The following is a 25,039-nucleotide window of genomic DNA, read 5'->3' on the forward strand; positions in this document are numbered from 1 at the left end:
GGGCTTCCCAGTTCGGGAGTGCGCGTGCGCAGCTGGCGCGGCCTTCTGTCGTCATCAAGATACGCGTCCTCCGGTGGCGTTCGCGAGGAAGTGGGAAAGCGGCGATGGCTAGTCCCGCTGCCACCTCTGTGAGACCGCCCAGGCCCAAGAAAGAGCCGCAGACGCTCGTCATCCCTAAGAATGCAGCCGAGGAGCAGAAGCTCAAGCTGGAGAGGCTCATGAAGAACCCGGTGAGTGGGAGTGGGCTCTGCGGCCCGGGCCAACTGATGCCCAGCCCCTTCACCCCGCCGCCAGACGCGGGAACGCTACATTCAGTAACCCTAGAGCAAGCCCGGGACGGAGAAGGCTGCCCCTTAGAGAGTGAGCTTCCCTGCCGGGCGCACGCCTTTAATCCCAGCATTTGGGAGGTAGAGGCAGGTGGATCGCTGTGTGTTCGAGGCCAGCGTGGTCTACAAAGCGAGTCCAGGATAGTCAAGGCTACACAGAGAAACCCTGTCCCCAAAAAAACAAAAAAACAAACAAAACAAAAAAAAACAAAAAAAAAACAAAAGAAAAAATAAAATAAAATAAGAAGAGAGAGTGAGTGTGAATTCACGCCTGTCCTTGGCCTCCAGAGCAGCTGCATGAAGGCGCTGTCCAGCCTTTCCCACGCTCCTTTTGAATTTTTTTTTTCGGTATTATTGTGGCGTTGCACTTTGTACTCACGCTCCTTACAGAATCGGCTCTGTAGTACAGGCATTCCTCAAATTTGGGGTCCTCCTGCCTTATCTCCCCAACTAGTTCTGCGCTACTATTCTAGGTTGCGCCACAGCCCCCCCCCCTTTTTTTTTAGTAAGTTTTAGTAAGAACCGAGCGGTAGAGGCTGGGCGTGGTGGTGCACACCTGCAGTCCCAGCACTCTGGGGGCTGACACCAGAAGTGTGCTGCAAACTCGAGGCAGGCCTGGTCAACATAGTGCGTTTCGGGTCAGCTCCACTGTGAGACCTATCTCAGAAGCAAGCAAAAAGACAGAACTGATGCATTAGCAAAAGTGTTCACCTCCTCTAAATAGCACCCACTAGTCTTTACATTGTTGTCACTGGCCAACAAATTTGGAATGCATCCGTATTTACTTCCCAGCCGGGCCTTATAAAAACAGCTAACAAGATCTCATATCTTTGATAAGAAGTTGGCTCTCCTCTCAGTGACTGAGATTCCAGACTTGTGCGGCACAGGAGAGAGCTTTGGCCCTTGATAGGCCCTGTGGAGTACAGGATGAAGTAAGCTCAGGGCAGAGGACGAACATTCAAGTCAGCTCCAGGTGTGAGACGCCTGCGCATTTGTGTTAGATCAGAAGAGATGTAGCTTCCTTGGTTTCCTCGGCAACCTTCCGTTTACAAACGCCTTTCCGTTTAACTGTTTCAGGACAAAGCAGTTCCAATTCCAGAGAAAATGAATGAGTGGGCTCCTCGGCCTCCTCCAGAATTTGTCCGAGATGTCATGGGTAAAGTCTCTTGTGTGTGTGTGTGTGTGTGTGTGTGTGTGTGTGTGTGTGTGTGTGTCAGTGTCAGGCGTGGGGGTGGATAATTTTTACAGGAAATACAAACACGGTTGTTGATGCTTGTCAATTAGGTCTTTTTTTGGGGGAGGGCGCATCTTAAGACAGGGAGATGGGTTTTCTCTGTGTAGCCTTGGTGGTCCTGGAACTCACAGAGATCCACCTGTCTCTACCTCCCAAGTGCTGGGATTAAAGGCATGCACCACCACTGCCAGGCTGTCAATTAGATCTTTGATAGGAAGAATTTTTTGCCTTTCTAGTGGAGGAGTGCTGTGTCTATGGTTTGGCACTAGACACTGGCTTCCCAGCTTTTCTTAGGTAGTTTTCTTTCTTGTGGTTCAGCCATTTTTTTCACAGGCTTTAAAAGTTGGTAAAGGTCCACATGATCAGACAAAGGAGCTAGTTAGGGAAGACCTTCCAGGCTTCCTTTATGCTAAGCTGGTTTTTTGTTTGTTTGTCTTGTTTTGTTTTTGTTTTTTCCTTGAGGTAGAGTCTCACTATGTGAACCAGGCTTAATCCTCACACCTCTGCCTCCCCATTGTCCTAGTTAGGGTTACTATAGTTACCATGAAACACCATGACCAAAGGCAAGCTGGGGAGGAAAGGGTTTATTTGGCTTATACCTCTACATCGCTGTTCATCCCTGAAGGAAGTCAGGACAGGAGCTCAAATAGGCCTGGAACCCGGAGGCAGGACCTGCTGTAGAGGTAATGAAGAGGGGCTGCTTACTGGCTTGCTCAGCCTGCTTCCTCATAGAGCCCAGGGCCCCCAGCCCAGGGAGGGCACCACCCTCAGTGGCCTGGGCCCTCCCCCATCAATCGCTAATAAAGAAAATGCCCTACAGGCAGGTTTTATGAAGGCTTTTTTCACAACTGATGTTCCTTCCTTTGAAATGACACTAGCTTGTGTCAAGTGGACATAAAACTAATCAGAACAACCATTGTGCCTGACTTTCTCATTCTTTGTGATGACAAATGATGCTCTGTAAAGATGTATTTATTTGTGTGTACTTGTACACATGCACACACGCACATCATGGTGCCTCTGTGGAGGTCAGAGGAGTCCGTTCTCTCCGGCCACCATGTAGGTTCCAGGATGGACTAAGTTTGTCAGGCCTGGCAGCAGGTGGTTTTACCCACTGAGCCGTCTCACTGGCCTCCAAGTGAAAACCTGTTTGTTGTGTAGTGGGTTAGATTAACATGTACTAAGTAGAAGCCAATAGTAGAGGTGTGGAGAGAGCTGGGAAGATGCTCAGCAGGTGGAGGCACCTGCCAAGTGGTAAGAGAGAAGCGACTCCTGCAGGCTGTCCATGACCTCTGTGTTCGTGATGTGCTCATTTCCTCCCCTGCATACAAATACACAAATACACACATGTAATTTAAAAAAAAAAAAAAAAGGTTGGCCATACTGTGTGCACTTGAATACAGGCTCTCAGAAGTCAGGGTTTGAGGCCTTCCTTATCTTTAGCTAGCGTTCCAGGCCAGCTAGGAATACATGGTGAGCCCCTCGTTCAGTAAAGTTCGGGGCTGGAAAGATGAGTCAGCAGCTAAGAGTGTGTCCTTGCAGAGAACCCTAGTCTGATTCCCAGCACCCATACTGGGCAGCTCACAGGTGCCTGTAACTTCAGCTCCAGAGGACCCAACACCCTCTTCTGGACTCAGTGGGTACTCACCCCATGGACACCTGCACTTGTGCACAAACGCACAGGCAGGTGCATATGTACACATAACTTAAAAAAAACAACAACAGCACTTCTTTTAAGAGAGCCACCTTCTGGGAGGTGGTAGTGCACACCTGTAATCCCAGCACTCCAGAGGCTGAGGTAGGTGGGTCTCTGAGTTTGAAGCCAGCCTGGTCTACACAGTGAGTTCCAGGACAGCCAAGGCTACACAGAGAAACCCTGTCTCAAGAAACATAGATAGGTAGGCAGTTAGGTAGAGACAGACAGACAGACAGACAGACAGAATGCCATGCGATATTCCATCATTCCACATGAAACATTCTGATACAACTTTCTGGACCTCTTTATAGTCAAAACCTTTTGTTTAAGGAAAATTGTTTCTATATAGGTATTCATATGATTTTTAACACATTTTTTTTCACTTGTAGTATCACAAGTTTTTCTTTTTTATCTTTTTGTTGTTGTTTTTGTTTTGTTGTTGTTGTTTTTGTTTTGAGACAGGGTCTCTGTGTAGCCTTGGCTGTCCTGGACTTATTTTATAGACCAGGCTGGCCTGGAACTCACAGCGATCCACCTGCCTCTGCCTCCCGAGTGCTGTATCACAAGTTTTTCCACTTTTAGGACTCTAGCATGTCGCCTGTACAGTCATGGAGGGGTATTGAAAGTCCTTTCTAGATGGCTGTCACTAAACTGCAGTCTGCTCCTCTCTTCCTGCCACATAGAGCTTTGTCTTGTCTTGTTCTGAGCCGAGGGCTTGCTGTGTAGCTCAAGTTGCCCTGAGTTCTCACTCCTCTGGCCTCACCCTCTGGGTGCTGGGACTATAGACACAGTGGGGTTCTCAGTGACTTCATAGTCAGCGTTCCTACAAGTCACCAGATAATAGCTACCATGAGCCACGTGCTGTCCTGGCTACAGTACAATAGAAAAACCCAGCGCACACAGTGCCTTCAGTTGAGTGCTTATCTTTCTGGGTTAAGTGCAGCTTGTGGTGGAGACTGGATTCCTCCTCTTTTGTGGGCCTGGAGATTAAACTCAGGTCCTGTTCCTACCAAGCAAACGTTCGGCTAGTGTGTTCTATCCCAAGGCCTGGTAACTGAGTTTCATCTAGAGTTCTGGACTGTTCTGGCTGTAGGTTCCAGTGCCGGGGCTGGCAGCGGAGAGTTCCACGTGTATAGGCACCTACGGCGGAGAGAGTACCAGCGGCAGGACTACATGGATGCCATGGCTGAGAAGGTCAGTGAGCCACAGAACCCAGTGACCCCGCGTCAGACGTGACACTACAAGCTGTTCCTACTAGAACAGTGACGTGTAGGAGTCTTCCATGTATGTGGGAGGGCACCGCAGAGGCCCTGCCTCTCTGTGGGCCATTTGCCATGCAGTGGGACAGTAAGTGGGCCTTCCACGCCGCGGGAGATGTCCTCCTCACTCCTCTGTTGGTCTGAGGACCGCATGAAGTTCACTGGTTCTGTAAATAGTGCTGCGCGCAGCACCTGTTTCTCAGAGGAGTCGAGTTTCCTTAGTGCTTACATTTCTTGTTTTCAGGTGACAAATAGTTTATTCTTTTTTCTTTCTTTTCCCAGAGCTAAGGACTGAATCCAGGGCCTTGCCCTTGCTAGGCAAGCATTCTACCACTAAGTTAAACCCCTAACCCCAATAGCTTTATTTTTTTTTTAACATTTTATTTATTTTTATGTGCAGTGGTGTTTTGCCTGCATGCGTGTCTGTGTGAGAGTGTCAGATCATGGAGTTACAGACAGGTGTGAGCTGTCACATGGGTGCTGGGATTTGAAACCTGGGCCTCTGGAAAAGCAGTCAGGGCCAGGTGTGGTGGCACATTCCTTTAATCCTAGCACTCGGGAGGCAGATGCAAGTGAATCCCTGTGAGTTCAAGGCCAGCCTGATCTACAAAGTGAGTCTAGGACAGCCAAGGCTACACAGAGAAACCCTGTCTCAAAAAACCAGAAAAGAAAAAAAAGAGTTGCTTTAGACATCGTGCTTTAAGAACCATTAAGAGAGCCAAGTGTGGTGGTACCTGCCTGTAATCCCAGCACTCAGGAGGCAGAGGCAGGCAGATCTCTGTGAGTTGGGGTCCAGCCTGGTCTACAAAGTGAGTACAGAACAGCCAAGGCTACACAGAGAAATCCTGTTTCCCCTGTCTCAAAGACCGAAAAAGAACCATTAAGAGTATCAGGTGTGCCGGGCGTGGTGGCGCACGCCTTTAATCCCAGCACTCGAGAGGCAGAGGCAGGCGGATCGCTGTGAGTTCGAGGACAGCCTTGTCTACAAAGTGAGTCCAGGACAGCCAAGGCTACACAGAGAAACCCTGTCTCGAAAAACCAAAAAAAAAAAAAAAAAAAGAGTGTCAGGTGCAGGCTGGAGAGATGGCTTAGAGGTTAAGAGCACTGTCTGCTCTTCCAGAGGTCCTGAGTTCAATTTCCACCAATCACATGGTGGTTCATAACCATATAATGAGATCTGGTGCCGTCTTCTGGTTTGCATGCATACATTGAGGCAGAACATTATGTGTAATAAATAAATAAATCTTTTTCTTTTTTTTAGCTTTTCGAGACAGGGTTTCTCTCTGTAGCCTTGGCTGTCCTGGACTTGCTTTGTAGACCAGACTGGTCTTGAACTTACAGCAATCTGCTTTCCTCTGCCTCTTGAGTGCTGGGATTGTAGGTATGTACCACCACATCCGGTGTAAATAAATAAATCTTTAAAAAAAAATAAAAATAAGAGTGCCAGGTGCAGACAGTAGTGTTGCACAACTTTAATCCCAGCACTCAGGAGACAGAGGCAGGTGGACCTCTGTGAATTCAGGGCCAGCCTGGTCTACAGGTCTACAAAGTGAATTCTAGGATGGCCAGGGCTACCTACGCACAGAAACTCTTGTCTTTAAAAAACAAAAAAACAAAAAAGTGCCAGGTGTGGTGGCAGGGGGATTACAGACTGCCTCTAACATGGGGTCTGTGGATCCAAGGTTGTGTCCTTACACTTGCATGGTGTTTCAAGAATTGTAGAGTTAACGGGAAGAGGAAATATCCAGCCCCTCCCTCCAGGGTCCCAGTGACAAGGCAAGGTTCTCTCTGGGGAATCAGTGAGTTTCCAGAGCTTACTTCTTTTATAAGCAGTCGTGGAAGAACTCAAGGATGGCCGCTGTCTGGCTTGGAAGACAGTGCTGTACACATGGAAGCCTTGCTCCCTGAGCCACTCCCCTCCTTACTGTCCTGCTCTAGAGTCACTTCTCTAGTCACTGCTCAGGGCTTCAGGGCCTACTTGCTGGGCAGGGCTCCTCTGGCCCTTCCTGCTGCTGCTGCGCTCTGCTTGGTGGCTGGGGGCAGGTGTCAGAGCGTCCTTGTCCTCAGAGGTTCCCATCTCATTCTCCCCACCCCCAGACCTTCCTTCCCTCCCTCCCTCCCTCCCTCCTCCTCCTCCTCCTCCTCCTCCTTCTTCTCTCTCTCTCTCTCTCCCCCCCACCCCCTCTCCCTCTTTCCCCTCCCATCCCTCTGTGTACTTCTCTCTTGCTTTTCTCTCCTCTGTGCCATTTATTGTATGCACGCACATCAGCTCCCTCCCTACATCTCTTGCAGGCTTTGGCTTACATAAGTGGTGTCTCTGTGAACACTGTGTGGATTACCTGTCCCACTTAGGGCAATCTTTTAAGGCTAAAGTGGCTCTGGGGACCTAGGTGGCACCTGTGGCACCCCTAGTGGTGTGCCCATAGAATTTGAACTCTTATACTTAAAGCCTGTCCAGCCCAGGGTATAGCTGAGTGAGTGATGGGGTGGTGGTTTGTTTTTTCCAGCAAAAACTGGATGCAGAGTTTCAGAAGAGACTAGAAAAGAATAAAATTGCTGCAGAGGAGCAGACTGCAAAGCGCCGGAAAAAGCGGTAAGAACTTTATCCTGGTGGTCCTTGAGGCCTGCAGGCTGGAAATGGGAACGTGGATAGTAGGTAATGGACCAAGTCCTTACAGGCCAGAGTTCACCAACAGCCGCTGTAGGGCAAGGACATGTGGTCCCAGCTGCTAGGTAAGCCAGGGCAGGAGGATTGTCTGACCCAGGAGCTCAAGACCAGCCAGAGGCAAATTGCAAGACCCTATCACAAAACAACTACAAAGCAAAAGGCTTGGTAACATGGCTCAGCAGGTAAAGATGCTTGCTCCCAGCCCGAAGTTCAGTATCCAGAACCTGCATGGTGGTTTGGCACAGGTGTTTGGTTTTTCAAAACAGGATTTCTCTGTGTAGCCTTGGCTGTCCTAGACTTGCTTTGTAGACCAGGCTGGCCTCGATCCCATTGATCCACCTGCCTCTGCCTCCCGAGTGTTGGGATTAAAGGTGTCTGCCACCATGCCTGGCTTCTGCATGGTAGTTTTTAAAAGTAGTCCTCAAGGACTAGAGAGATGACTCAGAGATTAAAAGCACTGTCTGCTCTTCCAGAGGACCTGAGTTCAATTCTCAGCAACCACATGGTGGCTCACATCTATAATGAGATCTGGTGCCCTCTTCTGGCTGGCAGGCAAAACACTGTATGCGTAATAAATAAATAATTCTTTGAAAAAGTGATCCTTAAGCTGGGTATAGTGGCACACACCTTTAACCCCTACTCTCCAGAGGCAGACCAGGTGGATATGCTAACCTGGTCTACATAGTGAGCTCCAGAGCTACACAGAGAAATCCTGTCTCAAAAAGCCGGGGCGGGGTTGGGGGGCCAGTCTTCTGACCTCCACATATGTCATGCACACTACCACACATCATGTGTGAATAATGGTTCAGCGGCAAACAGCACCTGCTGCTCCTCCAGAGGCCTGGGGTTCAGCTTCCACACCTATGGTGTTGGGTGCCTCACAACCACCTGTAACTCTAGCCCCAGAGGATCTGACGCCTTCTTCTGGCCTCCATGGACACATGGACACTACACTTAGGTGCACATACCCACACTCAAACACACATAATTAAAAAATAAATTAAGAATTAAGAAACTCTGTCTCAAAGAAAAAAAGAAGAAAGAAATCCTGTAAACAGATAACAAAAAGTTCAGTTGTGTAACCTGCAGCAGCCGTGGATAGGGGGCCCCAAGATGAGCAGCGCTGAGAGGAGTGACTCCTTGTAGTACCCCAGAAGCCACACGTCCCTGCGGTCCCTCAGCCTGTTACAGACCCCCTAACGGTACGAGCCAGAGCGCTGGCGACTCTGGGTTTCTGTGCCTCCCTTCATTTCTGCGGTTTGTTTTCGCTGTGTAGCTGAGGCTGGCCTTGAACACTTGATCTCCCTGCCTCTACATTTGGACGAGGGATTTATGAAATTCTTTTGACCAAACTTCCCATGTGACTTTTTTTTTTAAAGAGGATGCTGTGTGTCTGTGTGTCTGTGTGTGTCTATGTGTACAGAAGCTTAGAGAAGCCATTGGATTCCTTGGAGTTGCAGTCATTGGCATTGGCAGATGTGTCGCATGGATTCCAGGATCCAAACTCTGGTCTTGATGATTACGTAGAAGACACTCTTAACCACTGAGCCATCTCTCCGGCCACCTGTCTATTTTTTTTTTTAAGATTTATTTATGTATTATTTATACAGTGTTCTGCCTGCATGTGAGCTTGCACACCAGAAGGCACCAGATCTCATATAGGTGGTTGTGAGCCACCGTGTGGTTGCTGGGAATCGAGCTCAGGAGTTTTGGAAGAGCAGGCAGGGCTCTTAACCACTGAGCCATCTCTCCAGCCCCCACTTGTCTATTTTTTTAAGACAGGGTTCACTGTGTATCCCAGACTGGCCTTGAACTCGTGCTTTTTCTGCCTTAGCTCCACCACATGCTCAGAAGGCAGATGCAAGCCCCACACTCAGCCAACTTCTCGGAGTTTGATCTTGACACACTTCAGTGAAAACAGCTGATGATAATAATAGGCTAACAGAATCTTTTGTTTTGTTTTTCGAGACAGGGTTTCTCAGTGTAGCCTTGGCTGTCCTGCTTTGTAGACCAGGCTGGCCTTGAACTCACAGTGATCCGCCTGCCTCTTCTTCCCAAGTGCTGGGATTAAAGGCGTGCGCCACCACACCTGGCCCAGAATAGTTTTTTTTTTTCTTAAGATATTTTACTTTTAAGTGCGTGTATGTCTGTGTGAGTTTATGCATGCGAATATAAATGCCCATGAGGCCAAAAGAGGAGCCGGAGTTGCAGGCAGCTCTGACTTACCTGGCATGGACACTGGGAACTGAGAGTCCTCTGACTGCTGAGCCACCTCTCCAGCCCATTACTGTAACGTTTGTGTTGTTGTAAGACAGCATAAATAGATGTGCCACTAAGATAACCACTGCGTATGTCTCCCATGTGTAGCCAGAAGTTAAAGGAGAAGAAGTTACTGGCAAAGAAGATGAAACTTGAACAGAAGAAACAGAAGGAAGGTGAGCTGTGACCACATTTCTCTCAGTGCCTGCCAGTCACCATCGCTAGGTGACAGTGGCAGTAGCCTGTAGTAGTGAAGACTCTAACTGCATGTGTCAGGAAGCCACGGGACTGAGCCAGGCATGATGGCGCACACCTTTAATCCTAGCACTGAGAAGGCAGAGGCAGGAGGATCTCTAAAAGTGAGTCCAGGACAGCCAAGGCTATGTAGACAGACCATGTCTCAAAAAAAGCAAAAAGAAAAGAAAGCCAGACTGGCTTAAGCAGAAAGGAAAGCTGCTGGCTCACACAGTAGGCTAGTGGGGAGTTTAATGCATGTCTGGTTACCAGTGTTGCCCGCTCCGTCCCTGTCCACACTGCCTCTGCTCCTCAGGTACCTCCAGCTGCCCTCCACTTGTTCTTCGTCTTGCCTCATTTGTCTTCCTAGGAGGAAGGATTGAAGGGCGATCCCAGCATTTGGAGCCCTTTGTTATGTGTCCTGCACATATACACATGTGTGTTTGTACATGTGTGCACATGCCCATGGAAGCCAGAGGACAATGTCAGGTTCCTCCTTAAATTGCTCTCCCACTTTTGTTTTGTGACACAGTCCTTCACTGACCCTGGAGTCACTGATTTGCCTAGGCTGGCCAGCTAGCGAGCCCCAGGGCACCTCCTGGCTCCGGCTCCATTGAGCTAGGAGTACACGCACACGCTGCCATGCCCACTCTCCCTGTTGGTGCTGGGGAACCAAACTCAGGCCCTCGTGCTATGAAGGCAAGTGCTTTTACGGACTGATCCATCTGCTAATCCTCTAGTGTCTTAGCTTTTGAGGGGATCCATGTCGCCAGCCTGGCTCCGTCTCACTATGGCCAAGGCTGACTCTGATCTTCCCCTGCAGCCTCCACCTCCTAAGTGCAGGCATTGTTTCTTTCCTTCTACCATGTTCTAGGGATCAGACTTGATCAAGGCTTCACAGCAAGAGCCTCACCCACTGACCCACCGTACCAGGCCTGCTACTGTGCTTTTGGTTTTGTTTGATTCTTGTTGTCTTGTTTTGTTTGATGTAGTCTCATGTAGCCCAGGCTGGCCTTGCACTCCTGACCCTCCTCCTCTACCTCCCACGTTGTGTGATCACAGATCTGCACTGTTACGTCCAGCTTGTGTGTCCAGCCCCCTGCCGTGTCATGGACTGTTGGTGCTCTGGGGACTCCTGTGTACAGGCTGCTATCACGGTCACCTTAGTGTCTCACGACCTTAAACAGGATGTGAGAGTGTCCCTCCATAGCTGCTCCTGCACTCACTCATACACTTTGTCGAATCAGGTGGAAATGTTTTCTTTCCCGTGATGTCTCCATTTTGTGGTTGCTCCTGGCTTGTGTATTCTGTTTGGTGACTTAGTGTGTGTGGAAGCTCTGAAGGCGTCCCTTAGATTCTAATGTATGCCTCCATTTCGTCCCTGCAGTTTCTACCTGCCTGCCTGTTCTTTTTTGGTGGAGGAGCGAGTTGAGACAGGGTTTCTTTGTGTAGCCCTGGCTATCCTAGAACTAGCTCTGTAGACCAGGCTGGCTCCCAAATTCACAGAGATCTGCCTGCCTCTGCTTCCCGAGTGCTGAGATTAAAGGTTTGGTTTTTTTTTCTTCCTTCAAAGATTTATTTATTTATTATGTATACGGTATTCTGCCTGCAGGCCAGAAGAGGGCATCAGATCTCATTATAGATGGCTGTGAGCCACCATGTGGTTGCTGGGAATTGAACTCAGGACCTTTGGAAGAGCAGGCAGTGCTGGTAACCTCTGAGCCATCTCTCCAGCCCTGTTTTGTTATTTTCAAGACAGCATCTCTCTATGTAGCCCCAGCTTTCCTGGAACTCATTATGTGCATCAAGCTGGCTTTGAGCTCACAGAGATCCACCTGAGTGCTAGGATTAAAGGATTATGCCAGCACCACTATGCACGACTGACTGCCTTCCCATTATTGCCAGACTAGGCCACTCTTAAATTCTAGAAAAAACATTTAAGCCAGATTCTGTCTTAGTTTGCTGTCTACAGTCGTGATAAAACACCATGACCAAAAGCATCTTGGGTTTATGTCAGCTTACAGCTGCACTCCAGCATGGAGGGAAGTCAAAGTTGTAACTCCAACAGGGAACCGACGCAGCAGTCATGGAGGGGTGCTGCTTACTGACTTGCACCCCACTGTGGGAACCAGGCCCGACTGGGCTGCCTGCCTGTCTTGCTGTTGCATGTTCTAGTTTTAGCAGCTTCCGTGTTTGTGCTTACATTGGTTAGCTAGTTATGGCTACCGCTCTGAGAAGGCACCCCCTCCCTTCCTTGGGACTTTCCCTCGTGTGCAATCACCTCTTGAGGGATTTCACCTACAAGTGGCATTCCTGCTTTGCTGCCTATAAAAGGCTCTTTGGACGCTGAATAAAAGCTGCCCACTGCTGCTGCTGCTCTTAGCATGAAGGACCCATTGTTTTATTGTGTGTTAAATCCGCAGTCCCTCACCCTTGACTCTGTACCTCGGTGGCGCAGGTGCCACACTCCGTGGCTTGCTCAGCCTGTACCCAGGACCACCTGCCCAGGGTGACACTGCTCACAGTGGGCTGGGCCCTTGCTCATCAATCATTAATCAAGAAAATTCCCACAGAGTTGCCGGTACGCCAATCTAATGGAGGCGTTTTCTCGGTTGAGGTTTCCCTCTTCCCAGATGATCCCAACTTGTGTCAAATGATAAACACACCACTTAGCACAGCTGAGCTGCTTAATTCCAGTGCCTGGGCTGTCTCAGTGTTGGCCCTGTCTGTCTGGGCCTCGGGTTTTCTTGGTTGCCCTGTACCAGTTGGACTTTCTGGCTCTTCAGAAGCCAAGTTATTTTCTGGTGTATCCTGGACTTTTTGAGTGGCATCCTTCAAGGCTGTGGTCTTGTTTCTACTTCTAGTGGATCACTAACTTGGCTGTCTTCAGCGAGCACGTTCTGGCCCTCCTGTGGGTTGTGGTTGTGCCTGCCTCCCAGTCACTTAGAGTATTTGCTGTGCTCCTCAGGTACCACCCAAGAGTGCCACCCAGTGACCAATCTGGGTTAGTTCTTTCCAGTTCAGCAGTGAAGATAAGGGCCCACCTCATGTTAAAGCTATGTCCTCATGACAGCGTGCATACTAACATCTGTCCTTTGGCAGAACTGTGTAATGCCGGGAAGATACAAGGCCCATTGCTGTTGTTGCTTTGCGCTAGTCAGGGTCTACTCTGAACCCGGTGGGCCTTGAACTGCGTAGCATAGGCTACTTTGTTTTTCACTTACTCTGGTATGTGTGTACTCTCAGGCACGCATGGAGGTTAGGGCACAGCTTTCAGGAGTTGGTTCTTGCCTCCATCTTGTCCCACACAAGGCTTCTCTTTCCGCCTCTGCACAGCATCTGCTAGAGACAGGATGGAAGCTGGTGTGCCTCAAGGCTAGCATGGACTGCAGTGAGATAGACCCAAGGGGGGAAGTTCCACGTGTGTGTGCCACGGCTCTAAGGTTCTCAGCACCAAATTCATACAGACATGGTAATGGTGGCACAGGTTTCAGAGACAGACGATGGGATGTTGTTAATAGGTTTGCAGTTTAGGCAGGTGATGGCCCTGGACACGTTGTGGTAACAGTGGAACAATATTAAGAAGTAGATGGGCAGACATGGTGGCACCCACCTCTAACCTCAGCATTCAGGGGGCACAGGCGGGCACACCTCTGGGAGTCCATGGTCTGTCTACACAGTAAGTTTCAGACCAGCCAGAGGCACATAGTGAGACCGTGCCTCAAAAAAGGTAAACAAATAAAACTTGGGCTGGCTGTGATGTCACGTGCCTATAATCCCAGCTCTTGGGCAGGAGAGTGAGCAAGCAAATCTCTGGCCAGCTAGAGCTACATAAAAAGACCTTGTCTCGATGGGAGGTAGTTGGTGCACACATTTAATCCCAGCACTCGGGAGGCAGAGGCAGGTGGAGCTCTGAGTTCAAGGCCAGCCTGGTCTACAGATCCTAGGACAGCCAGGGCTACACAAAGAAACCTTACCTTTAAAAAAAATAGACTTTGTCTCAAATAAAGACAACTATGCTTGGGCTAGGACTGTAGCTCAGTTGGTTGGATGCTGGCCTAAGATAGAAGGACCTGGCTTCCATCCCCAGGGCTGCATTAGGTTGGGCCTGGGTATGTGCGTCTCAGCCTCAGGAGGTGGAAGCGGGGAGCCGGGTGAGGGGGTGGGGGGGTGAGGGTGTCAGAAGCTTAAAGTTATCTTCAGAACCGCACGAACAAATGTTCTCATTGCTACAGTGCGTGGGCCACGTGTCATACCAGAACTACCTGGTTGTGTGCGCTTTCTGTTGATGAATAATAGTAGAAATAAGTCTGCAGGTTGTCAGAAGTGACTTACCTGCCTTTCTCCTCGACTTTTCTGATTATCTCCTTATTTTTCATTTTGTGAAGAAGGAAGCTTTCTAGTAGTTGCCTGGTTAAAAAGAATAGAATGTAACTGTGCTGCCACAGTGGGCCACAAGGTGGCCGCAGCACACCATGGGGCCCGGCTGGGTTGACAGTGACCCATCTCTGAAGTTCTTCGTTCCTCTTTTAAAAGGTGGGGTGGCAGGAAGGGCAGCTGCCTACGCTGTGTTCTGTGCTGGATAGTGACTCTGTCAGTGTCCTGCAGCTGTGTGTGCAGTGACTCAGTCAGTGTCCTGCAGCTGTGTGTGCAGTGACTCAGTCAGTGTCCTGCAGCTGTGTGTGCAGTGACTCAGTCAGTGTCCTGCAGCTGTGTGTGCGGTGACTCAGTCAGTGTCCTGCAGCTGTGTGTGCGGTGACTCAGTCAGTGTCCTGCAGCTGTGTGTGTGGTGACTCAGTCAGTGTCCTGCAGCTGTGTGTGTGGTGACTCAGTCAGTGTCCTGCAGCTGTGTGTGTGGTGACTCAGTCAGTGTCCTGCAGCTGTGTGTGTGGTGACTCAGTCAGTGTCCTGCAGCTGTGTGTGTGGTGACTCAGTCAGTGTCCTGCAGCTGTGTATGCGGTGACTCAGTCAGTGTCCTGCAGCTGTGTGTGTGTGGTGACTCGGTGTCCTGCAGCTGTGTGCAGTGACTCTGTCAGTGTCCTGCAGCTGTGTGTGTGGTGACTCAGTCAGTGTCCTGCAGCTGTGTGTGTGGTGACTCAGTCAGTGTCCTGCAGCTGTGTATGCGGTGACTCAGTCAGTGTCCTGCAGCTGTGTGTGTGTGGTGACTCGGTGTCCTGCAGCTGTGTGCAGTGACTCTGTCAGTGTCCTGCAGCTGTGTGTGTGGTGACTCAGTCAGTGTCCTGCAGCTGTGTGTGTGTGGTGACTCGGTGTCCTGCAGCTGTGTGCAGTGACTCTGTCAGTGTCCTGCAGCTGTGTGTGCGGTGACTCAGTCAGTGTCCTGCAGCTGTGTGTGCGGTGACTCAGTCAGTGTCCTGCAGCTGTGTATGCGGTGACTCAGTCAGTGTCCTGCAGCTGTGTGTGTGTGGTGACTCGGTGTCCTGCAGCTGTGTGCAGTGACTCTGTCAGTGTCCTGCAGCTGTGTGTGTGGTGACTCAGTCAGTGTCCTGCAGCTGTGTGTGTGGTGACTCAGTCAGTGTCCTGCAGCTGTGTATGCGGTGACTCAGTCAGTGTCCTGCAGCTGTGTGTGCGGTGACTCAGTCAGTGTCCTGCAGCTGTGTGCAGTGACTCAGTCAGTGTCCTGCAGCTATGTGTGTGGTGACTCAGTCAGTGTCCTGCAGCTGTGTGCAGTGACTCAGTCAGTGTCCTGCAGCTGTGTGTGCGGTGACTCAGTCAGTGTCCTGCAGCTGTGTGCGGTGACTCAGTCAGTGTCCTGCAGCTGTGTGTGCAGTGACTCAGTCAGTGTCCTGCAGCTGTGTGCAGTGACTCAGTCAGTGTCCTGCAGCTATGTGTGTGGTGACTCAGTCAGTGTCCTGCAGCTGTGTGTGCGGTGACTCAGTGTCCTGCAGTTTTGTGTGTAGTAACTCAGTGTCCTGCAGCTGTGTGCAGTGACTCAGTGTCCTGCAGCTATGTGTGCAGTGACTCAGTCAGTGTCCTGCAGCTGTGTGTGCAGTGACTCAGTCAGTGTCCTGCAGCTGTGTGTGCAGTGACTCAGTCAGTGTCCTGCAGCTGTGTGTGCAGTGACTCAGTCAGTGTCCTGCAGCTGTGTGTGTGGTGACTCAGTCAGTGTCCTGCAGCTGTGTGTGCAGTGACTCAGTCAGTGTCCTGCAGCTGTGTGTGTGGTGACTCAGTGTCCTGCAGCTGTGTGTGCAGTGACTCTCAGTCAGTGTCCTGCAGCTGTGTGTGCAGTGACTCAGTCAGTGTCCTGCAGCTGTGTGTGCGGTGACTCAGTCAGTGTCCTGCAGCTGTGTGCAGTGACTCAGTCAGTGTCCTGCAGCTGTGTGTGTGGTGACTCTGTTCTGCAGCTATGTGTGTAGTGACTTGGTGTCATGCAGCTGTGCTCTGTAGTAGCTCAGCACCCTGCAAATTGGGACTTGAGTTTGAGTGGCAGCACCTGTTTGGCATGAGCCAGCTTGGATCCTTCTGTGTCCCTGAGCTCCCCATTTATGTGTGGGAACCACAGTTTTGCTTCCCTAAGACAGCCGCCCTCCAAGGGAACCTGGGGTGACCTTGAGGCGCTCTGTATTGGGCACAGCTGGAGCTCATTGCCAGCCTCAGCGCTAGCTGCACCTTGGCCTGGGCTTCTCTTGTATGCAGGGCTCAGCTGCTGCTAGTAAGTACATCAGAAGCAGCCATGTCCCCTTGATCATTGCAGCAACCGTATCTCCTGGCACTGCCAGATGGCTCCTAATCAGAAGAGCATGGGATTCTTTTTGAGTAGAGATACTCTAGAGACACTCTCTGGATGGCACCTGGCATGTGCTCTGGACCAAAGCTCAGATCTCCAGGCTTAAGTGTAGTGGACTGAAAAGCTGCCCTGTTCTTTGTGTCCTTTGATCATGAAGCCGCTGTGTCTGGCTTGGGAATCTTTAGAGCACATTGAAGAGGAGTGGAGAGTGATCGTGGCCTCTAGTCCTTACGGAAATAACCGCTGACACACTGCTGGGGTCTCCTTGCTCTCGGCCTTTCATCCTCGTGCCCTGTTCTCCTTAACACCGGGCTGAACTTTGTATCACAGGCAGTTTCCCATGGCCTTGTAATTCCATAGTGCTGGGGTGTTTTGTTTTGCTTTGCTTTGGGGTGGGGATTGTTACGTTTTGTTTTGTCTGTTTCCTGTCTGAGCCATCTGATGGAAAACCAAAAAAACCCTGTCATCTGGGGCTGGAGAGACAGCTCTTCCAGTTGGACCCGGGTTCAATTCCCAGCACCCACATGACAGCTCGCATCTGTCTGTAACTCTAAGATCTGACATCCAAAGACACGCACACACAGGCATACCACCAATGTGCATAAAATAAAATTAAAGTAATTTTTAAAAAACCTTGTCATCCTCAGTTGCACCCAGGGGTATGTCTGTAAGTTGAATAAAGTCTCCAAATGGTCCACACTGTGGCTCAGTGGGTAAAGGTGCTTATCAGCCAAGCTAAGGACCTGAGTTCAATCCTCAGGACCTGCTTGGAAGAAGGAAAAGACTCCCTCAGTTTGTCCTCTGATCCCCACACAAGAATATATAAATATAACATCACATAATATAATATATGATAATAAATCTTTGGCGCCTGGATTTTAAAGTACCGTGGGAATGATAGTTACAGAGTAACGAAAGGTGGGGCCAGTGAGATGACTTAGTGGGTAAATGACTGAGTTCAGCACCCAGGACCCACATAGTAGAGGAGAGCACTGACTCCTGACGTCCACACGTGTGCTCTGGCGCAAGCACAGCAGATACGTTAATTCTTAAAAGTAGTGGAAGGAAACAATTACAAAGGAAATATTAGGGCAGGCTTGGTACAATAATTCTAGCACTTGGGAATTACCCGGCATTTGAGGAGAATATAGACTTTGAAAGATTGTGTCTCAAACAAACAAATCCCAGGTGTCAAAATGCCCTTCTCCAAAAAGATTACTATTCTTTGTGTTTTGGGGGAAGATTTTTTTTTTTTTTTTAAGATAGGGTCATGTGTGGTGGTTTGAATGAGTGTGCCTCCCAAAGGCTCATATATTTGAATGCTTAGTCATCAGTTGGTACTGTTTGACAGTGTTCTTGTTGAGGAGCTGTGTTGCTGGGGTGGCCTTTGAGGTAGGTTGGTTGGTTGGTTGGTTTTTTTGGTTTCTTGAGACAGGGTTTCTCAGAGGCTGGCCTCGAACTCACATCCATCCTCCTCCCTCTGCCTCCCAAATGCTGGGATTAAAGGCATGCGCCACCAGGCCCAATGTCTCGAACTCTCTGCCTTCTGCCTGAGGAGCAGGATGTGAAGTGCCCGGCCACTTCTCCAGCGCCACCCTTGCCTGCACGCATGCTACACACACACTAGCCTGCTCCCTGCCGTGACGACCATGGACTAACCCTGACGATGTAAGCAAGCGCATGGTGTCTCTCCACAGTAGAACAGTAGACTGGGTCTTTGTGTAGCCATGCCTGGCCTTGACCTCACAGTGGTCTGCCTGCTTCTTGTTCCTAGTGCTGGGATCAAATGCTTATGTCACCATGTTCAGATTAGTGGTGGTGTTTAGGGGTTTGTTTTTGTGTTTATGTTTTTTTGTTTGTTTTGTGACAGGGTTTCTCTGAGACAGCCCTGGCCATCCTGGAACTTGTTTTATAAACCAGGCTAGCCTCAAACTCAAGAGATCCGCCTGACTCTGCCTCCCAAGTGCTAGGATTATTTCAAACAGTTTGAAATTCAATGTGAAAATGAGGATGGCTGGTCTACAGAACGAATTCAGGAGAGTCAAGACTACACAGAGAAATCCTGTCTTGAAAAAGAAAAACCAAAAATAAGTTACACACACACACACACTTTGTTTTATAATGTTTGGCTAGGCTTGAACCTAGGCACTTGCACATGCTAGGCAAGCACTCTACCACTGAGCTGCATCTCCAGCCCCCAGAATGCTTCTAGATTCGTGGAAATTTGGGATGGTAGAGTTCTAATGTACTCAGTCTCCCTGTTTAACACCCTAATCTACTTAGAGTTGCTAGCTAGTTTCCCTCCCGTATCCAGGACCCTTACCTTTTCTTCCCTTTCTTTGTCCTGCTGCAGAATTCAGCACAGAGCCCCAGAGTGTTCAGTCGTCACGTGGCCTGGGGCTCCACTGACTGAGACAGCTCCTCAGACTATCTGGGTCAGTGTCTATAAGATCCCTCAGTTGGGGCTGGAGAGATGGCTCAGAGGTTAAGAACACTGGCTGCTCTCCAGAGGTTCTGAGTTCAATTCCCAGCAACTATATGGTGGCTCACAACCATCTATAATGTGGTCTGGTGTCCTCTTCTGGCCTGCAGGTGTACATGCAGGCAGAGCACTGTATACATGATAAATCTTTAAAGTAAAAAAAGGGAGGGGGGGCTGGAGAGATGGCTCAGCGGTTAAGAGCACTGATTGCTCTTCCAGAGGTCATGAGTTCAATTCCAGGCAACCACATGGTGGCTCACAACCATCTATATTGTGATCTGATGCCGTTTTCAGCACTGTATGCATAATAATAAATAAATATTTTTAAAAAAAAAAAAGATCTCTCAGTTAAAGCCAGGCACAGTGGCGCATGCAGCTTTCGGGGGCACAGAGGCAGGTGGATCCTTGTTAGTTTGAGCCCAGCCTGGTCTACAAAGTGAGCCCAGGATAGGCAGGGCTACACAGAGAAACCCTGTCTTGGAAAACAAACAACAAAAAGATCCTCAGCTGGGATTTGACTGATGTCTCTCCTGGGGTTGGACTGGAGCTGCTGGAGCGTGTGCCACTGTCCTATACCACTGGCACGTCCAGGCTGGACACTGGGAGGCTGACATGACTTAGCACTGCTTCTCAGGGTCTCAGCGGTGGTTGATGGGTTTCGTTTGTTTTCTTATTGTTGTGCTGCAGGTGGGAGCCATGGCCTCTCATGCTAGGCAAGCCCTGTATTGTAGCGCAGCATCCCAGCTCACCTGAGATGTTACCAACATCTGTTGATGTTGGTGTTGGCCACATCACAGAGGTAGTGGTTATCAGGCTTGCCCACTATAAATTCACTGTTCTTCCTCCAAATAATGTATGTTTGGAAGAAAACCACCATGTGCAACCCATCATACCTAAGGACTGAGGTCCAGTCAGGCACCTCCAACCTCAAGGCAGAGATCTATAAACATCCACTTATGAGATGGCCTCTCCGTCTACATAAGTGTTTATCTGTGAAGACCTGTGTGTGTGACCCAGTCTTTCTTTACCTTGTTGTTGGAGTTGTCTGTTGTCCCTGTGGTGAAATCTCACTATTATGTGTCAGCCAGCCAGCCACAAGCTGTCAGCACGTCCTTACTTTGTACTGTAAGATATTCCAGGTTCATCGTGAGAGTTCTCTGCCCTCAATGTAGCATTGGTTGTTGGTCCAGGACATCTGCTTTCTTTTGGTGGTACAAGGTCATTGGCATGGGGTGGAAGGAATCGTTCATCTTTGGCTGGCAGAGAAAGCATTGGTGGGCAGTTCTGCTGTGCATTGATGCTAAGTGATCTAGCCTGATGGGTCAGCATCACACAGTATAGCCCATCAGTCATCAGTCACTGGGCAGCACGTGGAGGGGGTGTATTGTCATGAACATGTTCTTTCTTTCTTTGTTTTGTCTTTTTGTTTTTTGGGGTTTGTTTGTTTTTCGAGTCAGGGTTTCTCTGTGTAACCTTGGCTGTCTTGAACTCACTTTGTAGACCAGGCTGGCCTCAAACTCACAGCAATCTGCCTGCCTCTGCCTCTCAGGTGCTGGTGGTGGTAGTGGTTTTTTTGAGACAGGGTTTTTCTTGTAGTGTGGCTGCCCTGGACTCACTTTATAGACCAGACTGGCCTCAAACTCACAAGGATCTGCCTGCCTCTGCCTTCTTGAGTGCTGGGATTAAAAGTATGTGCCACCATGCCTGGCCTTTTTTTTTTTTTTTAAGATTTATTTATCATGTGTACAGCATTCTGCCCACATGTGTGCCTGCAGGCCAGAAGGGGCCTCTCTCACCAGCTCTCACTATAGATGGTTGTGAGCTACCATGTGTTGCTGGGAATTGAACTCAGGACCTCTGGAAGAGCAGCCAGTGCTCTCCTTACACCAGAACACAGAGGCCCTTTGCCTGTAGCCTTAGAGCCTGCTCTGTCCCAGTGCTGTTGGTCAGCACCACCCCTGCCCTTCACAGAGGTGACCTTAGGTCAGCCGGATTCTACATTCCATTCTAATCCCCGACCTGACCTAAGTGACTTTAAAGATTTATTTTTTTAATTTATATGTAAATGTCTGCACTTACATATATGCATGCATGTGTAAGACCCTGTGAAGGCAAGGAAAGCATCAGATCCTCTGGAGTTGGAGGTAATTTTGTTTTGCCTGCATGTATGTATGTATGTGCACTACATGTGTGCCTAATGCCTACGGAGTTTCACATGGTTGTAAACCACCATGTGGGTGCTGGGAACTATGCCATCTCTCCAGTCCTTTGCATGGATTTTGTCCAATGCATAGTATGGTGAGTCCACCAGTAAAATGTACAAAGTAGTTTCACTGCGCTGACAAGTCCCTGGTGAGTCAGCTGGGCCCCTGTGCTGAGGCTCTCCCCCGCCTCTTTCCAGCCAGCTCCCACCCACTCCCCTGCTCTCAGTTCAAGAGGGACCGCAGACAAGTTGTCTGTGCTGTTCTGTGGGCCAGGTTAGCTGTGCCATAGTGTTAGTGCAGTGTTAGAATATGCTAGAAGCCTAAGAGCTGCCATAGGTTATAAGGAGCGGGGTCCCAGGCCATGAGGGAAGCCCAGAGGCCAGCGTGGTGGTGTGGGCACAGCCCCTTGCCTCGTGGCCTTTTGTTTGCACTTCAGTTGGAAGATCCTTTTGCCATCTGCAGTAAGAACCTGAGGCTTGGGGGTGGGGTGGGGTGTGTGTGAAAGGCCTGAGTGTCTTTTATGGTGCCCATGCAGGTGATGATGTAGATGTCAGGGACCATGCACTCATCAGGCCTGGTTTGTGGGTGTTGGGTTCTGATATGTACATCCAGGTGTTTTGGGCCAGACTGAGGTGTCCCTCTGAGAGCTTTTGTGCTTTAGTTTGCTTTTGTGACAGACCTTCCAAACAGTGGCATTGAGCACTGGTGGGCACAAAGGCCATCTTTGGCTCCTGGCTGCTTCTGCCCGGGAGCAAGTATGCCCTCTGTCCTCTTTCTAAGACAGGGTTTGCTGCCCAGGCTGGCCTCAAACTCACTATGTAGCTGAGGATAGCCTTGAACTTTTTATCATCCTGCCTCTCCATTTTGAAAGTGCTGGGATTGTAGGTGTAGCGTGCATACTATTCCTCAATTAGAACTCCCTTATCTCTGTTGGATCTGTCTGCTTAGGGTTTGAATATTGTGTGGTTACAGAACCGGATGAGTGCCAGGAACAGCATGCCAGCAGCTCTGAGGAGGCGTCTGGAACAGAGGAGGAGGAAGAGGAGCCCAGCGTCATCATGGGTCGATGAGGAGGTTCAGCGGCCGTGAGCCCAGCTCATTCCATGACCTGCCTCAAGAAAGGAACCGAGGCTTTGGCCTAGCGGCTAGACTGGCTGTGTTGGGAGAAGGCAGGAGCCTCCTGCAGCTCTGGCTGCCTGCAGAGCAGAGGGAATGCCTACTGTGTCCTGCCCTGCCCTTGCTGAAGGGGAGGGACTGCCTCACTTCCCTGATGCCTGCTCCCTTCTGCTTGAACAGCAGTGAGCTCTAGGCTGCTTCTGTGAAGGGAATATTTATTTAGTAAAGAGCAGAAAACCACATGTGCAAGATATTAATTCCCAGAGCCTCGGAGAAGCCATGAGATGGCCCAGAGACTGCGATTTGCCAGGTCCTCTTCTGCAGACCTCCTTCCAGATCTACCCAGGCACGCGGACTTGGGAAAGGCCTGCACTGTGGGTGCCCAGCCCTGTCCCTTTATGGAGCAGTAGACTTGGAAGCTGAAGAGCTGTGCGGCCCAGCAGTTCCCAGAACAAATATGAGACAGCGGGGCCCACGGTAGAGGCTGGACAGAAGGAGAGAGGCTCCAGGAGAACAACAGGTGACAAAAGAAAGCGAGGGTTGTCCCAGACACACCTGGGAAACGGAGACAGGTATTGGCCAAAAGCCTTCCTCCCATCCTTAAGTCAGAGAGGGGCTGGAGAGGGTAGAACTCTTAGGTGGAGAAAACTTCACTGTCACCAGGATTTAGAGGCAGCCGGTCCTCCCACTGAGTCCCTGAGTGACGCTAGCTCAGACCTGCTGTGTGTACTTACCCAGTGTGCAACCAATACTTGCAGAGTACAGAGGACCAGGCATCATGCAGGGAGAAGAGGGGTGACCCAGAGTCCTGATGGCCTTGGTCCCCAGAGCCCTGAGGCCAGTGGACGGCAGGCAGTTTCTAGTAGAGCTCGGGTGTCTGGAGCGCCTCCAGCTCCCCAGTGTGCTGCGAGCCTTTTATGGATGCTGGTAGCATTTTGAGTGAAATGAGAGCTAAGAATATCTTCCACTTTTAATGTGTTGTTGTTTGACAGCTCATACATGTTACCACTGCACTCTGATCACGTTTACTCCCCTTCTCTTACCGCACTGAGCCATGTTCCCAACAGAGTCCCCTCCTGCTTTCGGGCCTTGTGTTGGCACAGCACGCTGCACTTCATGAGGCTTGGGTTATTTACCAAACCGCGGGGACCTTCCCAGCGGCTATGCCACTGAGGAAGGTGACTCCCTCTCCCCTTCTGTAGCACAGAGTCCCTGGTCCCGCTCTGAGCCACGTGACATCTGTGATAACCTCTGTCCTCGTAGCAGTTTGGGTCACATGAGATCTGCCATTAATTGTCCCTTGACGCAGCTGAGTCAAAGTTCTTGCTTTGACCCTGTAGCCTAGACCTCGTGGGCTTCTGCTCCTGCTGCATGGGGCTGCTGAGGAGCAGGGCTGGGGACAAGCCCCTTCCTGCTGCTGCCACTTGGCCTGCCTAGCACTGCACTCAACACACGTTGGCAATGACTAAACAGGACTCCAGGCTGCTGCTGACATGGAGGAGGAAGCCTCTGGGGGAGGAGCCTCGGCTGAAGTTCTGTCAGAACTGAGGGTTAGCTGACTCCTGCTCTGTCTTCAGGCTGTTATTTGTTTAGGGAAATGAGCAGTTAGGTGGCCTCACTGAGGCAGGTGGGTGATACTGCCAGCCACCCTCAAAGCCATAATAAAGAGGAGGACCACACCATTGTGTGCCTGGTGAGGGCTCATGGGTGGAGAGAACCCTGCAAAACCTCAGAGTGTGGCCATCTCACCCAACACGCACAGTCTCTCCTCGCCCTTTTCCATTCACTCTTTTAATGACACGTGTCAAGACTTGGCGTGACAGCCTGGTCATTTAAAGTAGAACATTCTTTAACCTGCTAGATGGCTTGTGGAGCTTCCTTCCCAAATAAGATTTCTCTGCTGCAGATGGTAGGGCTGGGGCTGAACCACCATGGATGTGCTGTCCCAGGGAGGGCTTGCTGGTAGGGCTGAAGATGCATAGCCTTCCTTTTGTGGTGCCTGTCCACGTGATGACTGTTTCATAAAGGATGGCTTTTTGTGTGATGGTTGTGGTTAATGCACCTGTGTGCACACTCCAGAGGCCAAAGGGCCTCACTGTCGTGCTACATACACCTTATTCCCCTCAAGACAGGGATGTGGCTGATGGCTGGCAGGCCAGCAATCCTCTTACCCCCCCCCCCCACAGCACAAGGATTACAGGCATGCATACCCAGCCTTTTAGTGGGTGTTCAGGATTTGAACTCGTGTCTTTATACTTGCACAGTAAACACTCTTACTCACCGAGCCATCTCCTCAGCCCTCATAAAACAGAATTGAGTCGAGGGCTGGAGGGATGGCTCAGCAGTTATGGGCACCTATTGCTCCTGCACAAGACCTGTGGGGTTTAGTACCCAGAACCCACACAGCAGCTCACAGTCGTCTCTAACTCCAGTTCCTGAGGATCTGGCACCTTCTTCCGACCTCTATGGGCACTAAGCATGCATGTAGTATACATACAGACAGACAAAACACATAAAATCTATTAAAAAAAATAGGTTCAAGCCTCATTATTCCATATTTGTGAATTGCCTATGAGTTAAGATTTGTAATCCACAAATCCATACTTGTGGTGTTTAGAGTCCTTTGCAGACACAGCTGAGGATGAAAGATCGACCCCACTGCCTTGTTTCAGCGTGCACACTCAGTGCCCTTCCCGCAGTCTGTCTAGCCCATGTTCTGGTCTTGTGGTTCTCCAGGCAGCACTGCTGTTTGAGAGGCCTCTCCAGGCCTTGTGCTAGAATGCTGTGTAGTGCTGTGTGGGGAAGTGAGAGCAGGA

At 50.0% G+C, this 25,039-nt stretch overlaps 2 protein-coding genes across 2 annotated transcripts in view; both read left to right on the plus strand.

The window, feature by feature from the left end:
- The first annotated feature begins 25 nt into the window (after window positions 1-25).
- Window positions 26-22,463, plus strand: PRKRIP1 (PRKR interacting protein 1). The gene is made up of 6 exons (XM_084764685.1): window positions 26-230; window positions 1,404-1,482; window positions 4,350-4,450; window positions 7,023-7,108; window positions 9,551-9,618; window positions 22,080-22,463. The coding sequence occupies exons 1-6, from the start codon at window positions 105-107 to the stop codon at window positions 22,175-22,177; spliced, it is 558 nt and encodes a 185-aa protein (XP_084620811.1). The 5' UTR covers window positions 26-104; the 3' UTR covers window positions 22,178-22,463.
- A 140-nt stretch (window positions 22,464-22,603) lies between these two features.
- Window positions 22,604-25,039, plus strand: part of ORAI2 (ORAI calcium release-activated calcium modulator 2) — a 28,322-nt gene continuing 25,886 nt past the window's right edge. Inside the window, exon 1 of the mRNA XM_084764674.1 lies at window positions 22,604-22,795. The gene's annotated coding sequence lies outside the window, so the exon portion shown is untranslated. The remainder of the gene's footprint in view (window positions 22,796-25,039) is intronic.

Source organism: Acomys minous (genome assembly GCF_964271855.1).
Source record: "Acomys minous genome assembly, chromosome: 16".
Classification (NCBI taxonomy): domain Eukaryota; kingdom Metazoa; phylum Chordata; class Mammalia; order Rodentia; family Muridae; genus Acomys; species Acomys minous.